The following is a 25,006-nucleotide window of genomic DNA, read 5'->3' on the forward strand; positions in this document are numbered from 1 at the left end:
GTGTGTGCAATAATTAGATATTGATTGGAGCAGAAACTAGGATCGAAGTCTTTACTCCTACCAGATCAGTACCGTAAACGAAAGACTACAGAGCACTTGTGACAGTCGTCTTGACTTCACTTAAAGCCAGGCTATCTTATACCAAGTGACGGATGGAGTTTGCGATTCCTTCTCTCTTAACATCAGCTTCATATTCCTCCAGACAAATAAGGGCCATCAGCCAGGTCTAAGCACTGGACTACTGCATGAAACTTACACAAGCGTTCAGGTCTTTGTCACCCTAGACCTTCCCTGATGTTCCAGCTGGTAGCCCGGCTGGCCAGATCCTGCCTGGCTCGCCGCCTCCCTGTTCTTGCCTGGCTCCCGAACAGACACTAGATGTGTTGTTGCCTTGCAAGCGGCCAGCCTCCGGCCGGCGTGAGAAAAGCCAGGCATCACGTGGTCCTGGCAGGAGGCTGACAGAGGTATCCCAAAACTGGCATCTGGCAGTGTCATGCGAGGTGGGCCTCACGATCTTGAGTGGTACCTCCTCGGTCTGCCATGGCAAGCTTTACTGCATAACGACTTCCAGTCCCTTCCTCGCTCCATACTCGTTCCAGTGCAAGGTCAGTCGTCCCGCTACAAACGCAACCTCCCTGAGCTGTGGGAAGATTCCGTTTTCAGCAGCGGCGGGATCCCTGCACGGGCGCCCAGCCTGCTTAGCTCCCGGTAGCCCTCCTCCTCGCTCTGCCAACTACTAGTAATGTTGATCATGCTTTAAAATAAACACAATTCTTCCTCGGGAAGGAACTGGGATGTGAGATCCGCCGCCGGACTTAACAGATCCTTCCCCGGTAGAGGAGCTTCGCGCACCTGGAGCGCGCGCTCTGAGCGTGCGAGGGCGACGGGAGGACCCCAGGCGCATCCGTCTATAAAAGCAAACGCAGACACGTAGCTGGGCGCCAGGCAGCGCGCAGGCGTGCGTCACCCCCGCGGCCCAGAACCCGGTTGTTCGTTCCGGAGAGCGCCGTGAGAGCGTTCGGGTGCCGGAGGACGGGAGGAAGGGGCGGGCCGCCGGGCGGGAGAGGCTCCGCCCCCGCCCCGCTCGGAGCGCGCGCGCGCGCCACCTCCGCGCCACTCGCCTCGCTCCTTGCCGGCCGAGGAGGGAAAATGTGAGCCGGGCCGGCTCCGCCCGCGGCGCCTCGGATTGGCCCCCGCCTTCCGCCCGCCTCCCATTGGCCGCGCCGCCCCCGCCGCCGGCGCCCGATTGGCCGGCGCGGGTTTGGATACCAAATTCAAAGTTTTTAAAAGTACCCGGCGAGGGCGGCCGCGCACTCACTGCCCGCGGCCGCGGCGGCGCAGCCCTGCAGGTGAGCGCGGGCGGCGGGGGCTCCGTCGCGGGGCCGGCTCGGGGCGGCGGGGGCTCCGTCGCGGGGCCGGTTCGGGGCGGCGGGGCTGCGCGATGAGGGCTCGGTGGCCGGGGCGGCGGGGGCTCTGTCGCGGGGCCCGTTCGGGGCGGCGGGGCTGCGCGATGAGGGCTCGGTGGCCGGGACGGCGGCGGCTGCCGGCGTACGTGGTGGCGGGGCTGGGGGCGCTGGCGGTGCTGCGAGGGGCGGCAGGCGGACCGGGGACGGGGATCCCCGGCGGCCGCCCGGCCCGCCGCCCTCCCCAGCCTCGCCCCGCAGCTATCCTGCCGGCGGGACGGGACGGGATGGGACGGCGGCGCATAGGCGGCCGCCGAGCGCCCCGGTCCCGCCACCGAGCCGCGTGTGGGGCGCGCCCCGCTGCCCGCCGCGCACTAGCGGGGCCGGGGCCGAGCCGGGGTGGGGAGCGCAGCTCCCGCCGGCGGGCAGCGGCGGGCGGGGAGGCGCCGCGCCGCGCTGTCTTCCGCCCGCCGGGCGACGCCGCCGGAGGAGGGCATCCCCCCGGCGCGCTCCTGCCCGCCCCGCCGCCACCATTTTAGGGGGAATCCTCCAACGCGGGGGAAAGCGGAGACCCCCGAAGGCGCGGGGTGCGGTTCCTGGGGCCGCGGGGCACGGCAGGGCCGGGAGCCGGTCTACCTGCCGCCGACCCGGGCCATCTTGAGCGCTGGGCGGGAGCAGCCTGACAGCGCCGCGGGGGCCCGCGGCTGAGCCCGCTCCGCCGGGGGGTCGGGGCCGGCCCTGGCGCCCCGAAACAGGAGGGGGACGTTTCCCAGTTCTGCAGGGTTTCAGCCCAAAAGCTCCTCTGCTCGCTCGCGGCGCGCAAGCGGAGGGGGAGGGGGAGGAGGAGGCTTAGCGAGGGCTTGCATCTCTCCCCCGACTCACACTGTACAAAGCCATAAGCGGTTTTGCTCCTTTCTTCCACCCAACGTAGGTACGAAGAAGGGACTTTTTCTCTGAAACGTTCATGAAACACATTTTTCCAATACTTTTTTCCGAAACTGCTGGAAGTGCTTGAATCCCTTAAAAAACTAGTTTAAATGGAGGAGCTTATTTTTCCTACGCATCGCAAAGCATGTTGAAAATTATTTTCCCCTTAGATTTAAGACGACAGAGATGGCTTCCTTCTCCCCTTCAGCCCTCGCCCATCCCCCCGCAATTGTTAATATAGATAGCACCGCACTTCGGGGGGAGGGGAAAGAAACGGGGCCAGAAAAGCTCAATTTCCCTATAATATCTACCGACCTCCCACCCCCTTACAATCATACTTGTAAGTAACCTTTACTTCACTTTGACCATTGTTTAATGGTCGCTGCTTGCCATTGTGATGTACACACGCATGTGAGCACTCGAGCTTTTCCTGTGCCACCCAGCCTCCTCCCCTTCTAAAAATGCCGGCTACCTGGCTGCATTGGCAGCATTGCCTCTGGCCTTGGATGCAAACTTCAGGCTGCTCTGGCCTGGCTTATACCCCTGCAGGGGCCTGCTGTCACTCATTGAGCCTCTGCCACTGGCGTCCCTTGCAGGCGCCGCAAGTGTCCCGAGTATGTTGCTGCATTGAGGGTAGGAAGTGGAGGCATTGGTGTGTCTAAAAGTCATCTGTACTGGTGGAACAGTGACAAAGTCAGTCACCCAGCCAGTTTTCTCGCCCCGGTTATATGCAGCATAAAGCTCTAATTTTGAGAAGATTTTGCATAGATTTAATGTGTGGCTGTTCAAATCCTTAGTTCCACTAGTTGCCTGTGTTTTAGACGCTAGAGGGTGAGTTAGATAAAAGCTTAAAATTCATAATGCAGAAGGAAGGCATGATCCGTTCTTTATAAGAAAAAGAATTTCTGATGCAGTTTATGCTGTGTTGTAATACTGTCCTTGTTGTTTCTTGCAGGATACAAACAAAATAATGAAATCAAACCTTAACCACTCTTTCAAAATGAAATGTGATTTTGATTGTACGTCTCTTCACGCTGGGTTTGCACCACTGAAATCTGCTGTAGAGAAAACAAGTCTGGAAGAATCCTGCCCCTTGAATTATGAGGAAGGCTTTTGTAAAAGCTGTGCTGAAGAGCATCAGAAAATACTCCTTAGTGACTCATACCATGCGGCCACCAGAAATCTAGATCTTGAAGATGAAGGAAGACCTGTACATAACAAAGAAAACAAACAAGTAACCCAGAGACTTGATGAAGGTATCTATGAAATGGAGGCACTGGAAAACAGTAAATTTAATGAGGACAGTGGTTATTCATCTATGTTAAGTAACCAATACGCTGATGCAATAGAACACGAGGATAGTATACCTTTGGCTGGGAATCTCTGTGGCACACCAAAGCATTGCCTCATGAAGAACCAAAACCAAGCACAGTTTTCAAAGAAGACTTTGTTGCCAGTAATCCATTATGAAGAAATGATTTGCTCAACTTTGAAAAAAAGTGGTAAAAGAAATCTCAAGTCTTGGGCTGCCGTAGACAGAATTGTTTTTAGGGGAAAGGTTGAACTTTGTAACCTAATTGGAAAGAAAATGGGATTAGATAGAATAGACATTCTTGCTGAACTCTTCCAAAAGAACCTGAAGCATATATTAGCAAACATTTTAAGGCATCTTGGTGAAATGGATTTACTAAAGTAAGTATATTGATCTCATTGTATTTCATTGGGAAAGTAAACAAACTAATGAGATGGCTTAAGAATGTTTTAGATATGGGGCTGGTGACATTTACTCAATGGTTAGTATTATGTATTAATATAGTAAAACATAAACTGTCAATGTAAGCCACGATATATATGGAGAATGCATCTTTTCCCTAGAAGGCAAATTAAAGACTACAACTGTGAACATATCCCATCTTCTACATGAAAGAAAAAGATTACATGGTTATTCCCACTATTAAAAACGTTTTCCCTTTCCTAGGAGGTAACTGATATGTTTGCATTGTCGTTGCAGTTTTGCCAAAGTCAGCACAACATGGCAGAAGATTCTACAAGAAGATAAATGGATTTTCCAAACGTATAGTAAAGCTGTGAAAAACCTTTCTGTAAGTTTCCACACTTGTTAGATATTTCGGGCCTAAACCAGCAGTGTCTTTCTGCTATTTCGAGACTCCTCCCAGCCTTAAGAGATCGCAGAAGAGTTTCTTAGATTGAAAATGTTATCACGGGAGTGTCTGAGTTTGTTCTGTTTAGGATGCCCTGTCTCAGCTGTTGCTAGTCACTTCATTGTCTTTGGAGCCCGAGGAAGGTTGACTGAGAAGGTTACCCAAGGAGAGATGCAGATGTTCTCAAGAGCTTCCACATGTCCTGTGTTACAGAGGAAGGCAGGAAGGAGAGGGTCAGTTCCAGCACTGCCTGCTGGGCAAGCCCTAGAGGCTCTCGGGAGGGGCTTGCTTACTTCAGCGTCCCCACTGATCCAGAAGGGAGAGAGACTGAGAGAAACCACTCAGCTGACTGTGTGACTCAGGTTCTCTGCTCATGCTTTCTAGCAACAGTCTCTGAAGTGCAACATGTTGGCTACAGAAAACTGAAAAGCTTTTTGCACTGTGAGCTATTCCTGATGCCTATTTGTCCTATGAAATAAAAAATACAAGATCCAACCACCCTAGCATTGCACTTTACCAAGGCAGGACTCTCTTAAAACATCAGGGGTGTTTTTCTTCCTTGAGAGATGGAGACACAATGAAACAAGGCTTAGGATCTGCCACAGAATAAGGTAGTCAACTAGTTTGAATTTTATGTAGTATTTTACAGTGCTAGCCTGTTGGGATGAAACAGTTGGACACCAGTGAACATTCATCCCATAAAGTTTGATTTCCTCCCTGCCATTGTATGCTTTTTTTTTAACCTGAACTGCAAACTTAGAAAATTGGCGGGAGGAGTTTACTTCTCAGAAGGAAAACTTCAAGCATCCCTGTTCACCGTAAAGAATTAGAAATATTGCTTTGTGCTTTAAAACATTGCAGTGACTAGGTTACATGCTCTGCCTAAATAATTACGATGCGTTAATATGAAAATAAGTTGCATTATGTAATAGAAGATGGTTGGTTTTGATGGTCTGAACTAGGGGTCTGTTCTACGCATTTATAACAGTAGTGACTGAGAAAGCTAAGACAAAATTGGTAGCATACTACTTGGTATGACGCTTTATTATTGGAAACCTTCTAGCCAGAAGGAAGGATCAAAAATAAGTCGTTGACTTCTATTAAACAAAAAGTCAGTATCAGATAAGTCTCTTCTCAAATTTTGTTCTTGTTTTTCTTTTCATTAGAATGGCATTAAGGCATCAGAGGATGCTGCAACAAGGGAGTATGTTCTCTACCGAGCAGCTTTAGCTTCCATTCAGAAAGCAACCCCACCAAACAACATGATTAAAAAAGGCACCAGATCCAAAGCATCTAAGAATCACAGCAGGCATATGGAGTTTTCTGAGGTAACTGGTGGTTTCCATTCATCTTTAATTTCTCACATGTTGTCTGGCACACGATCAGCTTGTAAAGCATTTTTCTGAAAGTAGTATCTCCAGTTTGAAGTGCTTGTAACTCTTATTAGTATGGCTGCCAGATTTTGCTTATTGAGCCTATTTTAAGACAATGTCAGAAACTAAGTGGAGAATATTGATACACTGGGATGTTCTACATCTTTCCCCACCCCTCCGGGTGTCTAGGTACCCTCAACATGGCTTAGTGATTTTTTTTTTTTGGCTTACATTTTGGCTTGGATTAGGCATGAAAATGTTTAATCATTTCCTCTTAGTTGCTATGGGCTTATAACGAATCACATGTTTTCCAGATAAGCAATCCCACAAAAACTGTCAATTTTGCTTCAACACTGATGGGCAATTTAAAAAAAAAAAAAGACCAAAGACTAAATAGTTCTTATTTTTTAAAAATTAAACAAATGAATATTTCTCCTGTTCATTATATGCTTTTTTCCCAACTAATTATCTGACATTAAAATAGCTTTTTTTAACTATGTATTTGTAGTGTGTCACACATTTGGAGTTGCTGATAACTGCCAACAGCCTAGGTTTCCCTTCACCTTGTTGTTTTTCTTAAGCTTTTTTATTTCCCCACATATTGGTGCTGGTCTACATTGCGAGTGTCTTATAAGACTTTTAAAAATGTTTACTGAAAGTTTTGTTGTTTGTTAATAAGCAACAGATTTTCCTAACTAGAAAAAGTTTTTATACTCAAGCTCAAAAGTCATGTTCTGCAAATTGGTGCAATAAGAGAAGATGATATAACTGCACTGGAAAGTATGATCAAGCTGCTCTAATACTACTATATAGTACTTTGTAGCATTAGGAATCTGAAAGTTCAACTGTACAGTGAAGTAGCAGTCTAAATTTTTTTTATAAATATATATATGTCTATACACACACATTTAGATTATAGAAACATTTTGCTTTTAACAATTGAGTGATATAAGGTGTTATACAGGTCTATAATTTTCTAATGCTGAATGATTTTGAATGGTGGATCTGTTTGTGTCAAAAATGAATTCATTGGAGAGAAGTAGGAATTGCTTCCATTGGGTATCTCAAGCCAAGAGTCCCACAGCTGAGATTTCTGGACACAGCATTGCTCACTTTTCAAAAATGTTAATGATTTAAATGGAATTCAGATTGATTTTCTCTTTTTAAATTAACGTTAACTAAATCGCCATCCTTGGATGAGGTTTGGAGGATTCAGGAGGGCTGTTTTTCTTACTGCTTTGCATTTAGTCTGTCTGTCCTTTAACTTTAAATTTTAAAGAATTTTAAATTGGCTACCTCTATTCCAGTCCAAAGTACCCGCAGTTATATACTGATTATTCCTGTTCTCCATCAGAATTTGATACAACCAGAATTAGGCTAAATTTGCAATTTATGTCTCTAGAGTAGGAGAAGTTATAATACATTTTGTGGCACTTACATAACGTCAGGGAGAGTTTGGGGTGTGTATTTACCCTCCACTCATGATTTTCTTTACACATTTTTTCCAACAGGCTGCGAAGACCTTGAAAAACACTGAAAGCCTTAAAGTCTGCCATCGCTGTGGCTCACCTGCAAAGTATGACTCCTATCTACAAAGAGCGACGTGCAATCGTGAAAGTTGTGGCTTTGACTTTTGCACAAAGTGCATGTGCAGCTATCACAGCTCCAGTGACTGTATGAGTTGCAAACCAGTGAAACCCAACTCTAAGCTAGGGCCGCTTCCTGGGACTAAGAAAAGCAAACAGAATCTACGGCGATTGTGATCCATCCCTCCCAATACAGATTGTCAGATGTCCCAAGAAGTTTTTTTAGGATATGAAGTTATCCACAAAGAAAATCAAACAAGAAAATGCTTTCTGCTATTCTATATTAAAAAAAGGGTTAATTTTATTATTCCTCTGTACTATTTGGTCGTGTTGAAATTCCTAGGAAACATCACAAATATCAATTTAAAAAAGTCTTATCTATAAATTTAAAAGAAAATTCTGGATATGGATTCTAATAACATTTTAAATATTGTCTTGACAATTTGTCTATTGTGTTCCAGTCTTCAAAACACCCCACAATAATATTGAACAAAACAAAAGTTTTGGCAAGTAGTCTTCCATGTGTAACCCTAGCAATTCTTGAATGCCAGAAGGGGGAAGCGTAAACTGTGTTTTATTTAAATGTTTACTCTTGGTCAAAAGTCTTTTAAAAGCATTTATAGTGAAAATGTCAAGTGAGGTGAGTGAAATCCCTTTTAACATAGAATTATGAGGGAGTCTAGATTTTATGATTTTTTTCTCCAAGGCTTTGCCTTAATTTTAAAATGTGACAGTTCATAATACCATTTTCTCTGATAGTTTACCCTATGTGAATCTTAACTTGTTGCTCTTCCTTCTTCATTCAGAAACTGCAGGTTTTCCTTGAACTGAGGTGATACCCCTTCCAACTTAAAAAAAAAAAAGTACTGTATCTTGGCTATACTGCTAAAAAAAAATACTTTGCCAGTTTTTTCCAAATCATAAGATAATTTTTTTTATATTTGTATATATTTGTAAATACTACTTTAAATATTATTCATGTTTGTCTTGTAAATGTGAAAATAAATTACTGTTCTCAACAACTTGGTTGGCAAATCCGGACTTCCTATTTATCGTCCTAAAAGACTATTTTTCATGCTCATTTCTCAAGTTTTCTAGTATGTGCTTCTTAAATGTTGATTTAACAAAGAGCACATCTCCTGTTTTTGTGTAAAACATACTGAATCCATTCTTGTGCTGCATTCCTGCAGCTTACCTAAAGGCTCTTAGCAGTAATTGCTGACAGTTTCTGAACCAACGCATTCAATGGAAAATTTTCTATTGGCTGAATTTATGTTGCTGTTGCAGAACTAGCTCACTGTCAGTAAAGTCTTGGTGATTCCACAGCAAAGAAAGGCAAGCTTTCAAGAAAAGGATTGGTTGTGGAAGTGTTTGGGGTTTGGGTAGTTTTTTCCCCGTTAGTAGGTAGATAACTGACTGGAAGGCAGCATTGTAGGTCCTGCTCCTTGAACTGGGACAGCAGTTGTATACTGCATGGCAACTTTTCCTGCACTTGTTAATTTTCTATTTGTGACAGCAGTGGTAGAAACAGTTGAGCAGGACCTCTAGCATTCTGCTTTTATGTGGCGAGCTTAATCTCCTAACCTAAACCTGAGACTTAAAATAATAGGCTGGCTGAGTTATATTAAGAACTTTCATTCTATAAATCTTTTGTCTATTTAAGTCCACTTATGGATGTGCTCAAGATCTGAGAATGAAAGGTAGAAGCCTTCCATCCTATTATACCTTATTCTGGTAATTAGACCATACCACCTTTACCAACCAGTCCTGCAGGCCAGAAGAAGAATGGTGTTTGTATAGGAAGTAACAGCCCTCAACTACTGGATATTGGTGTCTCCAGCATTTTGTGAGACAAGGAAAAGGCAGTGGTCAGGGGCTTAATACGCATGCGACCACAGTTAGGCTGTAGGCTAAGCAGAGATAGATAAGAAATATTATAAGCAAAAGTTTGTTAGAAAATTTTCACCTGTGTCTACTGAAATTCCTGTGTCCTGAAGAGCACAGATACCTTAATGTGATCTGGACAGAACTGCCCTTTTGTACATTGATTTTGAGAAATGTGGCACAGGCATCCACACTCGGACTGGTGTTGCAGAGTATGATACATCTTGAATTAAAATTTGTGTGGATGTTACAAACTTAGCAGGTTTACCTTTTCAGGTTTTGAGCTTACTAAGGGGAACTAGCCACTGTCTAGTAAGCCTAACAATTTGTACATGGAGAGAGTGAAGAACAGCTGCTTGTTCATTTGTTTCCTGTAGAAATTTAGAATTTTGGGGAAAATTCCTTGTTACCTCCAGATAAGGGGGAAGAATTGGACTACATGGTTTCAGTGGTCACAACTGGAGATGAACAATATGAAGAAACAGACATTTTTCACTAACTTCTGAGTGATAAGAGGCAACTACCTTCTACCTGAAACCTTGATGGAAAGGTCAGATTACTTGACTTCTAATGAAGCTTTGGCCAAGCTGTAATGGGTCTGCTGCAAACCATTGTGGCTGTTTCTTTCCTCTTGCCCAACCATTTTTGTCTTATCCTGATCCTCAGACCCTTGCCTACCAGCTTTAGTGTTAATAATCGGAATAGACATTCAAGATCGCAGCCTTCAACAGGTGGGTGACAGCTCCTTAAGGACCTTGACCTGTTAACAATGCTTGCAATTTTCTTATCAAAATTTCTAAAGAGAAGTATGGGGATCTGTGGTGGCCACACAGCTGTTTCTTCCTGTATGATAATCTTACCCAACAGCTGAAACCTTGCCCAACAATGCTGAGCACTGGACCTGAATAAAAACTATGCATCCTACTGAAAGCCACATGATTGTTGGTCTCCCCATAAATAGCTTCAGTGAATGGTGTACGGCAGAAAAAAACAGAGTGGACAATCAGTCCCCACCCAGGCATGCTGGCATCTACTGCTGAGCGAGAAAGCAGCTCCTTACAGAGGGTGAGGGTGCTGGATGTTAGTACTAGCAGGTGCCTCAACCAGTGCTGAGGAGAGTGATTTATGTGCCAAAGGTGGGAACAAAGTGGTACGTGCAAATTGTTGTTAATGTCTGTGCTGAGCCTATCTTGAACATGCCTTTGATATGTAATCACCTGAGAGTTGTACCTAGCGCAAGAGCATAGCACTTGCCATATGGAGGTGAGTTGTCCCCAACTACTACAGCTGGGTTGTCAAAACCACTTTCAGACTCAACGTTTGGCAGCCCCAGTCACATTGCAGGAACGTGATAAGCTTCTTACTCACATTACATACGCCTTTGAGATCTACGGGGCATGATAAATACCAGCAGGCTGACAGAGTCCCCTGTCTGGCTGGTGCAAGAGTACAGATTTCTCCCAGTTACTTGCTTATCTCTAGGCATGGCTCTGCATGGTGAAGAAGGGTGGGATGTTTCTCTGCTCTGTAAATTGCCGTGGCTAGCGGCTGTTCCCCCTGGCCTGAACAACTATGGAGCCAGAATATTCCTTAACTTCGTCCTGGCCCTAGCTGGGAGGCAGGCAGAGGCAGGGGTTTAGGACTTTCTGAAATCAATATTGAATATCCACATTTTGCAGCTCTTCTCTCTTGCACTTACAATGCTGTCCTGAAAAACCCAAGGAGCTGCTCGAGATGCTTACGTCTTTCTGCAAAGCATTAAAGGCAATCATCTCAGCTGTCCCACCACAGCGGCCAGAGAAGCTGGAGAGAAGTGTCAGATAATGATGATTAATCTGATGATATAATCACTTGTAAAAACAAGGACGAGTCTGTATGCACTTATCAGTGTAATTTACCCTCCAGCAGCAGCCTTTGTGCTTTGAGGACTGTGGGACAGTCTTATCCCCCCAAGGATGGGAGGAACCAAAACAGAAAAAAAAAACCCTCTTACTTGAGCTCTGCAATTGCTGGCACCTTAGCACAGCACACAGCCTAGCTGTTCACCTCCGAGGCTGATTTCTAACGTGTGGCAAAACTGCAGCATGTGTCAGATGTGCTGTCACTAGCCAAAGGCTCCACCGCAAAGAAGTGACATTTTAGCATGTTGAATGTTTTGTTTGACAAAAAAGTTTAAAACTCAAAGTTCGAGCAGTGATCACTCTCAAAAAAGCTTGGAATATTTAGTGGTAAAAATACAAAGTCTGCCCTGACTCATAGTTTAAAAAAAGGAATCTAGATTAAGATTTTGATAAGAATTCCCTCCCCACCTCCCAAAATATCTACTCCTAACGCCAAGGGCAGACAACCCTTTTGAGGAAATTATGCTGTTGTATAGAGATTTTAAAAAAATAAAATATGTTCTGGAAAGGGAAAACCACAAGATGGTGCTCTTGAAACACTGCATGAAGCCAGATTCATTGAGTTCCTTCTTGCTGCGTTCATGGAGGGTATATTTCCTCCACCTCTGCTGACTGTAGTTATCCATCTAGTTACTACAGTCAAGGGTAATCACATTAAATCTGCAATTAAAAGAACAAAACCCAAACCTTGAATTCAATTACTGATTCTAACATTTGTTTCAAATGTATTTGTGTAGGATATGTATGTTTGCTAAACTTAAAAAAATACAGGTGCCTTCCATAAAAGCTTTATCCTGCTGCTAAATGCACATGCCTTCTTCAAGGAGTGATTGACTGCCCTAAAAACATAACGTTTGTTTTGCCCGCCTTGTGCCCCTGTAGTGACAAGTGGAGAGCAAAGCCACCACTCCAAAGCAGTGGTGCAAGCCGTCCCATCAAGCCCTCAGCGCGGGTCTGGAGCAAGCAGCAAACAGAGCTTTGCCTGGGGTCGGACGTCGTGTTCCTGATCGACTGAGGTTCGGTGAACACCTCAGCTGCGCGACTGCTGTGGCGTGACCTGGACGTGTCTTCTGGCAGAAGCTGATGGTGCTGACTTGCAAAATATCTAAAAGGCAGAGCATGAATATGTAAGGCAACTTCTCATACAGGGCCTCCGCTGTGGTTAGGAGGAGCTGGTGTCTTGAGCTGAAATGCCATTACCTGAATGGAAGGATGGACCGGGCAATTGCTGTGATAAATGCTTGATTTTGGAATACACTTGCCATGATAGAAAAGATTCCCCCTCTAATACATTTAAACTTTGGAGTAGAGGATGAGGATTTACAGAGATGGACAACTGCTGGAATGTAAGTCTTTACCTGAGGATGAACCAATTGTCGTGTCAGGTCCACTCAATTTTAATGTTACTTTGTCGGAGTGGTTTCTTCTCTGAAGGAGTCCAGGGGAACATAAGGAGAGAGGGAAAAACATAGTGCTGACATTCCTAGCACAAAATAAAAGCAGCCAGGGTCTATTTGAGCCTGCTGGCACATGCAGAAATAGTTGCAAAGTTCAAATGAAGGAATAGACATTCTTGTAACGGCCACTGAGATGGTTCAGCAGCTGAGGGTTTGTCCCTTAAGGTTTCGTATTGCTCTGCTCTTTGCATTCAGAACTGCCCTCACGGTGCCTCAGTACAGCACTCAAACAAGCCAAGGACTTGGGAGGTCTTTTGAGAAATTGAGATGCAAAAAAATGCAATTCCCTATGTTTGCTGACTGCTGTGTAGGTTTTGGTTTGGTGCTGGGGGGATACAAGCAGCCCTGCACAGCCCTCAGCCAGCTGCAGTGTCAGGGCCAGCCCATGGCCCCAGGGACAGCCCTGAGGATGTCCCCTGGCTGAGCAGGGGCATGGCTGGGGAAAGGGAGGGAACCCTGCCCCTCCTCTGCCCTATTTTGCACCTCCTAAGTGCTGGGCTAACTTTTGGGAGGCGCCAGAAGCGCTGCTGCCCTTGGCTGGTGCAGCTGTGCCTGGCAAGGGGGTGCAGGAAGGCTGATGCTGGAGCAGGGGCTGTGCTGGGGCACGGTGGGGAACAGAGGAAGGGTTGGGGAAGTCAGCTGGGGTGGCTGTAAGGCCCGGGGTGGGGGGCAGTCTTTGTGTAGGACTATGGCCTTTCAGTAGCTAACACAGCATGTTATCCGCGTGTGTGTTTGCTGCAAAGCAAAGGCCTCTGGACATTTGATGCTACCTTGTAGGCAAACCAGGATAGCAATGGTGAATGCTGCTGTTGCATTAAATGGCCTAGTTACTCTGGCTTCCTCAACCCATGTTGGACCTGCACCGAGAGCATCGTGAAGGTCGGAGTTGGCTCTAACCAAAAGTATTTGCTGTGGGCATGTAAAGTTCAGGCGGTCCTCAGCTGCTGAGCAGAAGGACCGGGCTTGGAAGACACCTGCGTGTTTCAGGAGGAGGTATAGCTCTTCCAGGGCTAACACACGGCGGCTACAGCTTCACATGAGAGACTTCGGATGGGTACGGCTACGGTGGCGTTTCACTGGTGGCCGCCTCCCGAAACTGCTGTTTTCTGCCCGTGTCTCCTGTACGCCCACCAGAGAGCGCAGTGCCCCTTCTCAGCAGGGACGAAGGCTCCTTCCAGGGGCTTCACTGGTAGCTGGCTCATGCATGAATCATAACGCAAACACGATGACACAAGACCTCTGAGACTTACCTCTTATGTTTAGTGTCATTTTATAAGGGTCTACCTCGGCTCAGTTAATTACATTGTACAACAGATTTTCGTTAGTCATATGTAGATCTAATTTCCAAGATTGTCCCTGGACACCAAATTAGTAGAGAAGACATCAATTGCAATTTGCTTACAAACATACTTTAAACACCAGCTGCTTGTAAAAAATACACATAATGTTTTTAAATTAAAAAGCTCTGTGTTGCCTTAAAAATACTCGCAACAGGCAGCACAATTTACTCTCTGCAACCATTTACTTATGTACCCCTAGATAAAAAATCTGGGTACCAGTATGAAGGCCAGAAAGTTTGTGAGTTGCTCCATGCCCCTGTCATTCTTTATGCCACATTGTGGTTGTGTAATAAGTCGTGATGTTAAACTGTAGTAGGAAAAGCCCACTGAAACAGGGTAAAAAAAAATGCAAGGTGTTGTATGTTAAAGGTAAGTAAATCAGTAAGAGCACCGCAGGACTTCCAGTCTCACTGTATACATTTTAGAAAGAGCTTTGGAAAAGTAAGCAGTTCATATTTGTTCTGGTTTCCTCACCTCTGTTAAATGGCAGTTATATTCTCAGTATTTGTACATGATATACAAATGTAAAATACATAAAACAAGATGTCTTAGTGTCCTACACCACTACCACAGTCCCACCACTCTGCTATGAATTAACCATGAAGTAGATAAGGAGCACACTTTTTAATATTTCTATTTATACTCTCAGCGTGTTAATACTCACTGTACTTAATCTCTTGTTAGTACTCATAATATTCTTCAGTGTTCTCAGCACTCTTGTAAATAGATTATACCCTGACGGGTGACTTTCTTAACAAGGTGAAGACAACCCTTTTTCTGCATTTTGCATATCGCAACAGAAGAAAGGTTCTCTTCCCTTGGAGTTTCAATCAAGAGCAAGGTTTTCATTGTTCATACGGAACAGCTTTATCCTCACTATAGCAAGGTTTTCACAAAGTTTCTGGAGTAGACAGTAATTCGGTATGTTGTTTTATGTTTACTTGCCAGTCTTGAATATGATTAAAATGCTTTCAGTTTTCCTATCCATACGTATTGACACTGAAGCAAATTAAATGCCTGTAATTATTCTTTTCCATACCAATTTCTTAAATTCTGGTGACCAAAATCAAAGGTACCGGTTGTGCATGTTTTAAGCAGTTAGAGCATATGTGCTCCTTCCTCTGGGAATACTCAAGGAAAAAGAAACTGTTACAATGTACTAAGTAGCAATAATGTTATTGCAAAACACTGACTTGTGGGGCAGCTAATGGTAGCTCTTGCACTAAGAACAACTTGATTTCCGGGAGATGCAGCTCTTTGACCTGCAGGCTCATTCTTTTGCCAATGCATGATGTGAGAAAAACAGTGTTCAGGGACTCCATGATCTTTTCTTGAAGGTGGTAGCTGGATCTTCATGAAACATTTTCCTCCTGAGCGTTCACATTAAGCAAAACAAATCCATGACCAACACAACATTTTTCAGAAATAGTTTTTAGAATGTTCTTAGCTTATTGGAACATAAACCAGACATAGAATAGGACATAACGATATCTAAATCACATGTCATTTTCTTATTGCAAGTTGCGAAGAACGTCACAAGTGGGATGAATGTTGTTATTCTATTTTAAATGTAAAGCAAAGGAGATACGAAATGCTTGGTCCGTGGTCATGCAGTGGTTCAGTTACAAATACAGCCTGGACTTTCTGACTCCAAATTCTGGGACTATGTCTTCTCCTGTCCATACTGCTTTTCATAGTAATTAAAGTGGTAAATCAAGAAACACTTTATATTTTATGATACTTGGTGCTCAAACAAGCAATGAAACTTTTAGGAATGTGAGGGCTTTTCTACTTAAGAAAGATTACTGCTTTAATTTGGTAATATTTGAAACCGCATTACTTATATTGATGAAAAAAATATACAAAAGAGGTTGTCTGAAATGATAAAACCAGGCTCAGCTCAAGCCTCAAACACTTTTAAGACCAAGTGAAGATCAGAGGTAGCAAATGTCCTTATTTTTCTTTCTGAGACAGAACTCACCCTTTGAAGCAACTCCTTGCTGCAGGTAAGTGATGTATACTTGTACAGCCCTCCTAAGTCTACATCACATATTCATTGTTTGTGCAGCTGGTGAAAATAGAAGTTTATGCTCCTGTATAAAACCAGGATAAACTTTTAGCACTGCTAACTAGGCTGAAATGGTTGTCACTCAAAGTGAAAAAAAAATGAATTCAATGGAAGAAATACCTGTGACTTGACCTGTAGATTAGGCTGCCAAAGGATAAAACATGTTAATTATGGAGAAGACGGTAGAGGGTAACTATAGCTTTTCCTCTTCTGTCTGTCCTGAATAAATTAAGTATGTAATTTAATATAGGTTTACAAGGATTATAAGCTGAAAAGAAAAAGCCATCAGCTATATTACTATTTATTTCTGTTCCTTTGATTTTAAATTAGTAGATTTTTTTCCAGAGAAATCATTAAATAAAATTGTAAAGTTCAAAAATATTTCTGAATGTTTTCATTGCCATATGCACAGAAATTCTTTATTATAAACCAGCTAAATTTTTATTCAGTGGATAAGGTTAAAGAATTCGCCTACTCCAGGGTTATCTGTATATGTAACTACAGTGCTTATCCACAGATAATTTAGTCAATTTTAAAACAAAATATGTTAGACATAAAATATTATGTTTTATTCTCTGTAAACTACTGTGATAGGAGCTAGTCGAAAGTAGAGAGATCATATAATTTTTTTTGTCAGTTTATTTTTAATTTGCCTAATTTTAAGGTGATATTTTTGCTCCCTTTTCCATATTTTAAAGTGTATTTTACTAAAACATATTTTTAATCTCTAACCTTATTAAAATATAATTTTCAATTTCAAATATTTGTCTTGCTAACTTTTAAAATACATAAAAACATGAATAATAACTACAGGTATACATTTTTATTTTATAAGTTTCATTTTTGAAAGCAATTTTAGCATCTTTTTTTGTTTTTCCCCTTACCTCAGACTGCTTCAGAGAAAGGGAGAGGAGAAATATTATGCCAGCTCTGTGTTCAATCCGTCTTCCATTTTTATTAGAATTTAACAGAAATTTCTTTGGGAACTATGCTGAAAGCACATCTGTTATATAAACTTGTGGCCAGAAAATGGTGAAAGAATGAAAAATAAAATATGTACGCCATGTCTTTGTTTCTAGTAAAGAACATACAAACTAGAAATAATGTGATTTGGCTTTCAGGTTGCAATCTGAGCTCCTAGTGTTACAGTGGAAATACATAGTTATTATTTATTATGCAGCTTACAATAGTTGGGGAATTGTTTAATTCAGTGTGATAAAAGGTAGCTGCTTAAAAAATTCATATTTTAAACTGGTGTGCAAGAGAAAGCAGAGCGTTCCCTTTTAGGCCACCACAAATATCACAGTTTGCTGATAGCAAGCTGTATACCTGGCAGTAAAAGTTTGAAGGATTAGAAATTAAAAGAAGTTATCATCTGTTTTGGTTACCATTTTTAAGACTTGTTCAAAGCCAGCAAGAGAGCCTGTCATTTTAAAAATTAACATGGCAGGAAACACGATCCAAAAGGCTTCTCCTTAAGCTTGCCCTTAAGGGCATGAAAGAAGCTCAATACAGGACTGTGATACACAGCCTGTGGGCAAGAAATTGATCCATTAATCTTTGTAAATTAAGCCAGTGTTTGTGTTACTGAAAAATGGATTTCATCTGCTGGTGAACTCAGAACACTCAATGGCACTATATATATCCTTTATATGAATTTGGTTTAGAGATGCTGCTGTATTGCCATAGCAGCTGCTGCAAAATTGCTGTAAAGGAGTACACTTCTCTGATTGTATTTTCAATGTCCTTTAGTCTGGATGTGTTTTGCAGGTAATAAATGTTAACTCTGAGGAAGATGAATAAGCATCTTCATCATTTTTATATTAAATCTCAGTTAGCATCTGTTCATTTTGAATTCAGAGTAGTAGTAGCATGTAGCTTTTTTATTTACGCTAAAATTGAACCAACATGAAAGGAACATAGAATATATCATTTGGTAGATCTGAGAGATCATAGAATTTAGTTCAGGGAGTGGAGAACATGCTTTTAATGAGACTTCCTTGTCTTCTTTATGTGCTCTGTGTAATTATAGATTTGTTGATTTAAAACATTGTGCAATTTTAATATAGTCTTCTGCAAGGTGATTTCCATCACCTTATTCCTGCAATGCTGATGACAAATTTAAATACTTTCAAGAATATTTCGCTGTCTTTCAAGCTAAGACTTTCTGAGTCAGCAAGACTCGACCTCTCACAAGGTCCTCTTACTCAACGACCGCTGGGGAACAACTGCAAAGCAAAAAAACTAATTTGCGACAGCACAGAAAAGTTTTAGTAAACCTTTCTGCACCCCAGAGAGTGCAGAAATGGTGATGAAATGGAACAAAAGTCGCAACCGAGAAGTTTGGTATTTGCTACTGTGCATCTGTCAGTGTAATTTCCACATCACACACGCTTGTGATGTTAAACACAGTATGACTTGAAAGAGTCCTGAGTCAAGGTCTGATCCCTCCTTAACTAGTAAGTGACTGTCCAAGAGATTCTTTTTGCTTATAAAATGAGTCCTCAGGTAGCTCTTCTGCCTTCACTATGAGTATGTGATGAGGGCGTGTCCGTAGAGCCTTTCTCTTTTTATTTTTCCAGGCAGATGTGATTTCTCTGCCCGTGCTTTGAACTAGCAGGAAGCATGACAAGTCCTATCCAAAAACAGGCATGTAACTGAGTTAGCACTGTCCTGAATGCATGCTGGTGAGTTCAGGATTGCCCCTTGGTTTTACTCTTTACACTAGAGAGACTGCAGTGAATATGCGTATCATGTGCACCCCCTGTTTTTCTCCTGTCCCATCATTCACACAGACAGGCACTGAATACGCAAGTCTCCTGCTCTCATCTTACAACACCCTACCATACAAAGTTTACGGCAGGAACACTGAACATCCCCTATTGTTAGTCTCATCAAAGACCGAGGGTGATAAAAGACTTGGTTCCCCTCTAGGACTGAATTGTGTTCGGAGAAAACAGGAGCCAAACTTGAAAAGAAAATTTTAAGTACCTTTGTACTCCCCCATTTCTGGCCACCCTGAGGCAGATGGGAGCAGGCTGGCAGGGAACGGTGCCGCTTTCCACCACTGTCACAGGCAGTGTGGTAGAAACCGACCCCCAGCAGCGCTTCCCCACTCCAGCTGCTTTCTCCCTGGCAGCGAGGGAAGTTGAACCACCCACCTTCACACCAGTGGAACCATGGTGTCCGCCCCATGTTCTGAAGCAGCTGGAGACTGCTCCTTTGAAAGGCTTGTTATTTTAAAATACTTAGTGAACACACAGTCTTTCCCCCTTTTTAAAAGAAGCCTAGTCAGCACTTTACCATCAGAGCAGAGAAGACAGAGCAGTCTTCTTACCTGCTGCCTGCAGGGATTTAAAACAAGCAGGTGGAAGCACATGCACGTACAGTTCTTGATCGTTGGCCAATGCAGAGTTTGAACTCGGTGATTTCAGTTGAGTTTCCACCTTCCTTGTGGAAACACTCACTGACACAACCTTACAGAAACCGTTACGCTAACTCAGTGATACTGGAGCTTCTTCTTTCCTGCTGCAAGGTTTGCTGTAGAAAACATTAGAGTTCATGTCATCGGTGCCATCCCATATCCTTGGTACTAAACTTGGCCCTGATTTCAAGTCTGCTATCATATTAATTTAGCCATCCAACTTTTGGCTATCTTTATGTCTATGCTCTTTTCTTCGCACTGCTATAAGTGCATATAAAATCAGACCTAATCTCGGTAACTCTGACAGTTTCCATGATGCCAACAACAATACCAGTACCCGTGCATACATCTAAAGTAAGGGTCCTCTGCTAAAGAGGAGGAAGGCAAAGAAAAGGTCTTGAAATAAAGTAAGTACCAAAGATTTTAACTTTCATTAGATATTTGTCATGCATAAAGATTTCAACTCCTATTTTGCACTAAATTCCAGCACAGTGTTCCTATATTGTTGATTATCATTAATTTCCAAAAGTCATTTGAGAAAGATATCAGAGTTCAACATGAGAAAATGTAATTGAATTTATCTGTTTATTGATGTATTCATCAATACTTTTTAAAACACACATATTTCTTGAATCACCACCTTGTTTTATAGCCAATACTGTTTAGTTTTAAACATTACTTCACCGAAGTTATTTTTGACAGCCTTTCAGTTTCTAGTGCTTCCTGTCTTATTAAGAATGTAAAGCCATTGCCCAGTATATAGTCTTGCAGGCATGATGAGCTGGATTCAAAGTTAATGAATCTTCCTCTTAATTTTAACCCCTGAATATAGCCATGACCTTCTCCTCCTACAGTGTTGAATTACAATGAGGTTGGGGGTGGTTTAATCTATTGATGCAGTTGTCCATGATGGCATTGCTACATTATTAATTGCAGACACAGACTACATGTGCATACTCATCCCTTTACTTAAAAGTGAGATACTAGATACTTTTCAAGCTTTATGTAGCAGAGCCATGCTCTTAGCTTCTAACTGTCCCAGCTTAGGCTTTCTAACTAGAGTATGTGCTTAATTTGTCATGAAATAATAGTCACCATAACAGCAATATATATTACACTACAAGGCATTCATCTCCATCCAGTGTTAACTTTTGAACAGTACCCAGGAATTATTTGGGAAGAAGTTAGTTGGTGCAGGCTAACGACATGGCTCTAACACTACAAGACAGTGTTCCAGTGCCCAGGTAACTTCTCAGATAACTTGTAATTTGCTTGTATAGAGGCAGCCACAGTGGACCAGCTAAGCTGCTGTAACACCACCAGTTGAGCTTTTAGAGTAGAGAATGAACTTTATTGAAACTATGACATTTTAAAAGTGATTGGAGTTTGGCCCACACTCTTAATTACATTTATGGCAGAGAGAATTTGTTGGATAATAATCAGTTCACATTCAGATCTTTAACCAAAGGGGTAAAGTTTAGGGAAATCGCTGGAACCCAAGCAAGACAATGGAGAGAATGCCAGATTGGGGTGTCAAGACATCTCCTGGCAGTTTGTGGCAAACTGCCTCATCTTATTCCTGTTTCCAGTGACCGAATCCTGTTTAAGAGAGAAGTAAAAATGCATTATGCACATTCCTAATGTTGTAAGCAATGTATGCAATTTCTGTAGTTTCCCAAGGGAAACTATCTACTTGCTAGATAGATGGATTGCAGGAACTTAAAAAGCAATTATAGCGAATAAATTACCATCTATGTATAGATCTGACCCACCTCTCGGGAAAGATGCAGACCCCTAACAACGCCGTGGAAGAAAAGTACTGGAATGGTACACATCCTCAGATAACTGAGCTGAGTGGAAGGGACTCTGTTCTGCTTTGCCCCAGGCACGTGGAAAGAAAAGGTTTTGTCCTGTCTTGGAAGGAGGAAGCAGAGAGGTAAAAAGGGTTGTGTACCATGGTGGGAAGGCAGGGGGAAAAGGCTTCCAGTCCTGAGCAATGTCAAGGAAGTGGAAAGAAAGCCTCTTTTCTGAAATCCCTGCTGCAGGTTAGGAAGAAAAGGAGACGGCTGAGAGCTGAAAGTATGGCTTTACTCACTGGACTTCTTGCATTAGCTATGCCTGAGTACAACCTGCAATACTCAGCAACTAAAGATTTTAACTGATAATATACAGACTCTGCATGTGAAAGCAGCACATAGGTTCCACGTCAGCTGAAGCTTCCAGGGACTTACCTCCCAGATGAAGCCTGTAATTTATGGTTGGTGGGACAGTTTTTTCAGCTGTTGTAAATCAAAACAGCTACATGATTCACAGCATATGAGGATCCAGTCCAAACTGTGTATGGATAATTTCTGTTATATGAGAAGGATGCTAGGGCCTGTTTTTCTTGTGATTTATACCAGCATAATTTTGGAATAACTGCAGAGAACATAAAAGTATTTAATCATTGAGTGAGAGGTGAATCAGCTCCAACATGTGCATTGCAAAGATGTAAATGCCAGGTCATGTTATGTTTCTTGCTATCGTTGTCAAGTTTAAAACCCACCAGGCATATATTTAGGTCCATGATAGTCATGTTAAATTGAACCCATCATAGTGTTAATCATACAATAAATTTGTGGCTAAATCACAATAAATTATGTTGATTCTGTCTTTTTAGTGCTCTTCCAGAGGAAAACACTGGTTATTTGATTTAATTGATGATGCTGAAATATTGAGAACATTATTGAAAACAACAGGCCTCTTTCAAGCGGAAAAGAAAAGCAAGCGAACACATGTAATATTCTTAAAAATATAATGAGATGTTATTGCTTTGAATAATTCAGCAAGGAGTTGTCATCAGATCCGTGGAAGATTTTTATGAGATGTTTCCTTAATAACAGTGTGTTTAGAACTGGTGTTCCCTTGCAGAGTATTTTTTGCAACTATTGTACTGCTAACAGCTAGCATTTCTGCCTGTACAAGGAGAAAAAATTTTCTAGAGCAGCACAGTCCAGCTGATGACATGTAAAATGGATTTGGACTCCAGGATACTCCTGCCTGGCTCTTCAGCCTCTCCTCAAAGGAGTGGTTATTCAAGTAATGCAGGTAGTCCTAGCCATCCACTCAGCAGTGCCCCAGCACAGCAAGGCAAGAGGGCAAGCCTCTGTCACTGTAGGAGGGCAGGTAGGAAGGGGAGCAGGTGTTGTCCTGCACCTCCGTGTGCTCCACCATGTAGAATTGCTTCTGGAGCAAGCCAGCCCAGAGAGACATCCCTCAGCTGGGATATGGTCCTGGTGCTGATGAATTTCAGGCTACTGTCTGAAATTTAATTCACTTTAATGTGTATAACTGAGAGCCTGGGAGAAGACACTTTGAATATTGCTTTTCAAGATGCTTGTGAAGTGCTGGCATGAGAAATTGGACCCAATGAAAAGAAGAGGAAAAGGCTAAAATAGAAGTAATAGCCATTTATTAGCCATTTGTGGAAGGCGTTGGTCATCGTGCCTGCTAAGTGGTGATAATGATGCGGTGTGATGGTGTGGTGACTCAGAGCTGACTCTTCTCAGAAGGCTGCAGCTGGCTGCTGTGCTTCCAGCTGTCCTCTTCCCTGCTGCTCCAGGGAGCTGCGCAGCTGGAGAAGCGGCGGATTTGCCCATTCTGCCCAAAATAGAAGCCTGGAGGCTGGGGAAGAAAAGCAGGCTGTCAGGACTGCCTTCTTATTTCATTCCTCTTTTCCCCTCACGGCAGTAACTCCCTCCGGTGACTGGAGGAGCAAAGGCAACGGGGACATTTCTACAGGAGGCCACCTTTGGTATCAGGGTCTTGCCCGGAGAATCTGTAGAAAATGGTCGCCCTTCCCTTACCCGCGACCCAGCAGCTGGTAGCTTTGCCGAGTCGCTCGCCCTTCCCCCACAGGCAAACTGCAGAGGTCTCAGTAGCCTCAGGGGTTCATAGCCAGCAGTAAGATTTGGTGCCCTAGGATTTTATTAGATGCTGTTATTCATCACAAGGTGGGGTCTGCTTTAAAATATGACAGGCAGCTCTTTCAAAACACCCGGAGGTGGAGAGGAAGGTGGGGGAGTACAGGATGAGTTTCTTTCTTCAACAGGTAGAGAGAGGGAGTGGGGAGGTGTGTGACATTGAATCATATCTACACTTTTTTGTAGTGAAAAATAGACCGAGGAGAGGCTCTGGTCCTGACACAGGCCTTCTGCCAGCAGGTGCCTGCGGCTGCTCAGAGCCCATGAATCCACCTCACACAGCTTGCTGCCATTAGGGCCCTCACGTGAAGCGCTTCTTGCTAGGTAAGTCTGTGTTACAGTTTTGTATTTGTTTATTTTGGTTTTAGAAACTGAGTGCAGTGAATAGCAGCTGCTCTTTAATAGGCCCGGGGTATACAGGGCTGCTGCACAGCTTTGGTGTGCGGCACCTCTGAATGACAGTGGCTCTAGAGCAGCGCTCTTCCCCACTCTTCTTCCCAAACCTTTTTGATTTGGTCACATTTTCTATCCAGTAGATATATCTATCTATACAGAAAATAAATAAAAATTGTTTTCTGTAGAAATAGTTATAGGCCAACTCAACGTTATACCTAACCTTGCTAACTCACTGTTGTAGGTACCCATCATCTCGTTTCTGTCCTCATCCTCCCTCCCCAGCCTGACCCCGAGCTTTGCTGCTGCAGCAGTTGTTGTTTGCTTTCTGTTTATGAAGTACTCAGCACATTTTGGGATGCTGGGGGAAAATTGTTAACATCCTCTTGTGAGTTGTTTTTGATGGTGAAACAGATGTATTGACGAAAGGAGTGATAGTTTGGTTTCAATCACCCAGCCATGTCCAACTGAGGACGGGGTGTGTTCACACTTTTTACAATGTGTTGATAAATGGTGTTGGCCTTTGTGAGGACACAAGTCTTTCTGTTGACAGTATTTAGCACTAGGCCGATGTTTTCATTATCATCATTTCATCTCAGGGAGATCTTTACATTTACTGAGCTAATTATTTGGCATAGAAATCTTCAATGAAAAAAAAAAACCAAAACCACCCCAAACCAAACGTTTTGTGTATTGTGGACTAACGTAAACTCATATACTGAAAAGGATCTTTCAGAGTGAAGTGCTGCAGTCACTCATTTGGGGATGATGACCATTGAGCTCAAACTACATGTGAAATTATATTGTATAAAGACAATCCAAGAAAACAGCTCTCACTGCAGCCCTTGGATGCTGCCTCTTAAACCTCCATAATTGTCTGGGGAAAGCTTACAGTGCTTGATTCCCTTGCAAGACCTAACCCAGGGGATACAGCAAGGGACCAAAAGTCATTCTGGATGGTGCTCTGGTTGATGTAGACATGGATAGCCTAAAAGGGGCTGCAGAGTCAAGAGGGGATGGTTACATTACTGAGATACACAACAGACGTTTTTCCTCAGGAGCTCCACACTGGAAGGAATGAAATCATTGATGCCACCTAAATCCTGCACTTCCTAGACCTTGCCTG

At 43.2% G+C, this 25,006-nt stretch overlaps 1 protein-coding gene across 1 annotated transcript; it reads left to right on the forward strand.

The window, feature by feature from the left end:
* Positions 1-1,306: 1,306 nt before the first annotated feature.
* FBXO5 (F-box protein 5) lies at positions 1,307-7,628 on the forward strand. The gene is made up of 5 exons (XM_076333833.1): positions 1,307-1,349; positions 3,286-4,022; positions 4,342-4,432; positions 5,659-5,820; positions 7,377-7,628. The coding sequence occupies exons 2-5, from the start codon at positions 3,301-3,303 to the stop codon at positions 7,626-7,628; spliced, it is 1,227 nt and encodes a 408-aa protein (XP_076189948.1). The 5' UTR covers positions 1,307-1,349; positions 3,286-3,300.
* Positions 7,629-25,006: the final 17,378 nt, after the last annotated feature.

This window comes from Aptenodytes patagonicus, chromosome 3, assembly GCF_965638725.1.
Source record: "Aptenodytes patagonicus chromosome 3, bAptPat1.pri.cur, whole genome shotgun sequence".
In the NCBI taxonomy this organism is placed as follows: domain Eukaryota; kingdom Metazoa; phylum Chordata; class Aves; order Sphenisciformes; family Spheniscidae; genus Aptenodytes; species Aptenodytes patagonicus.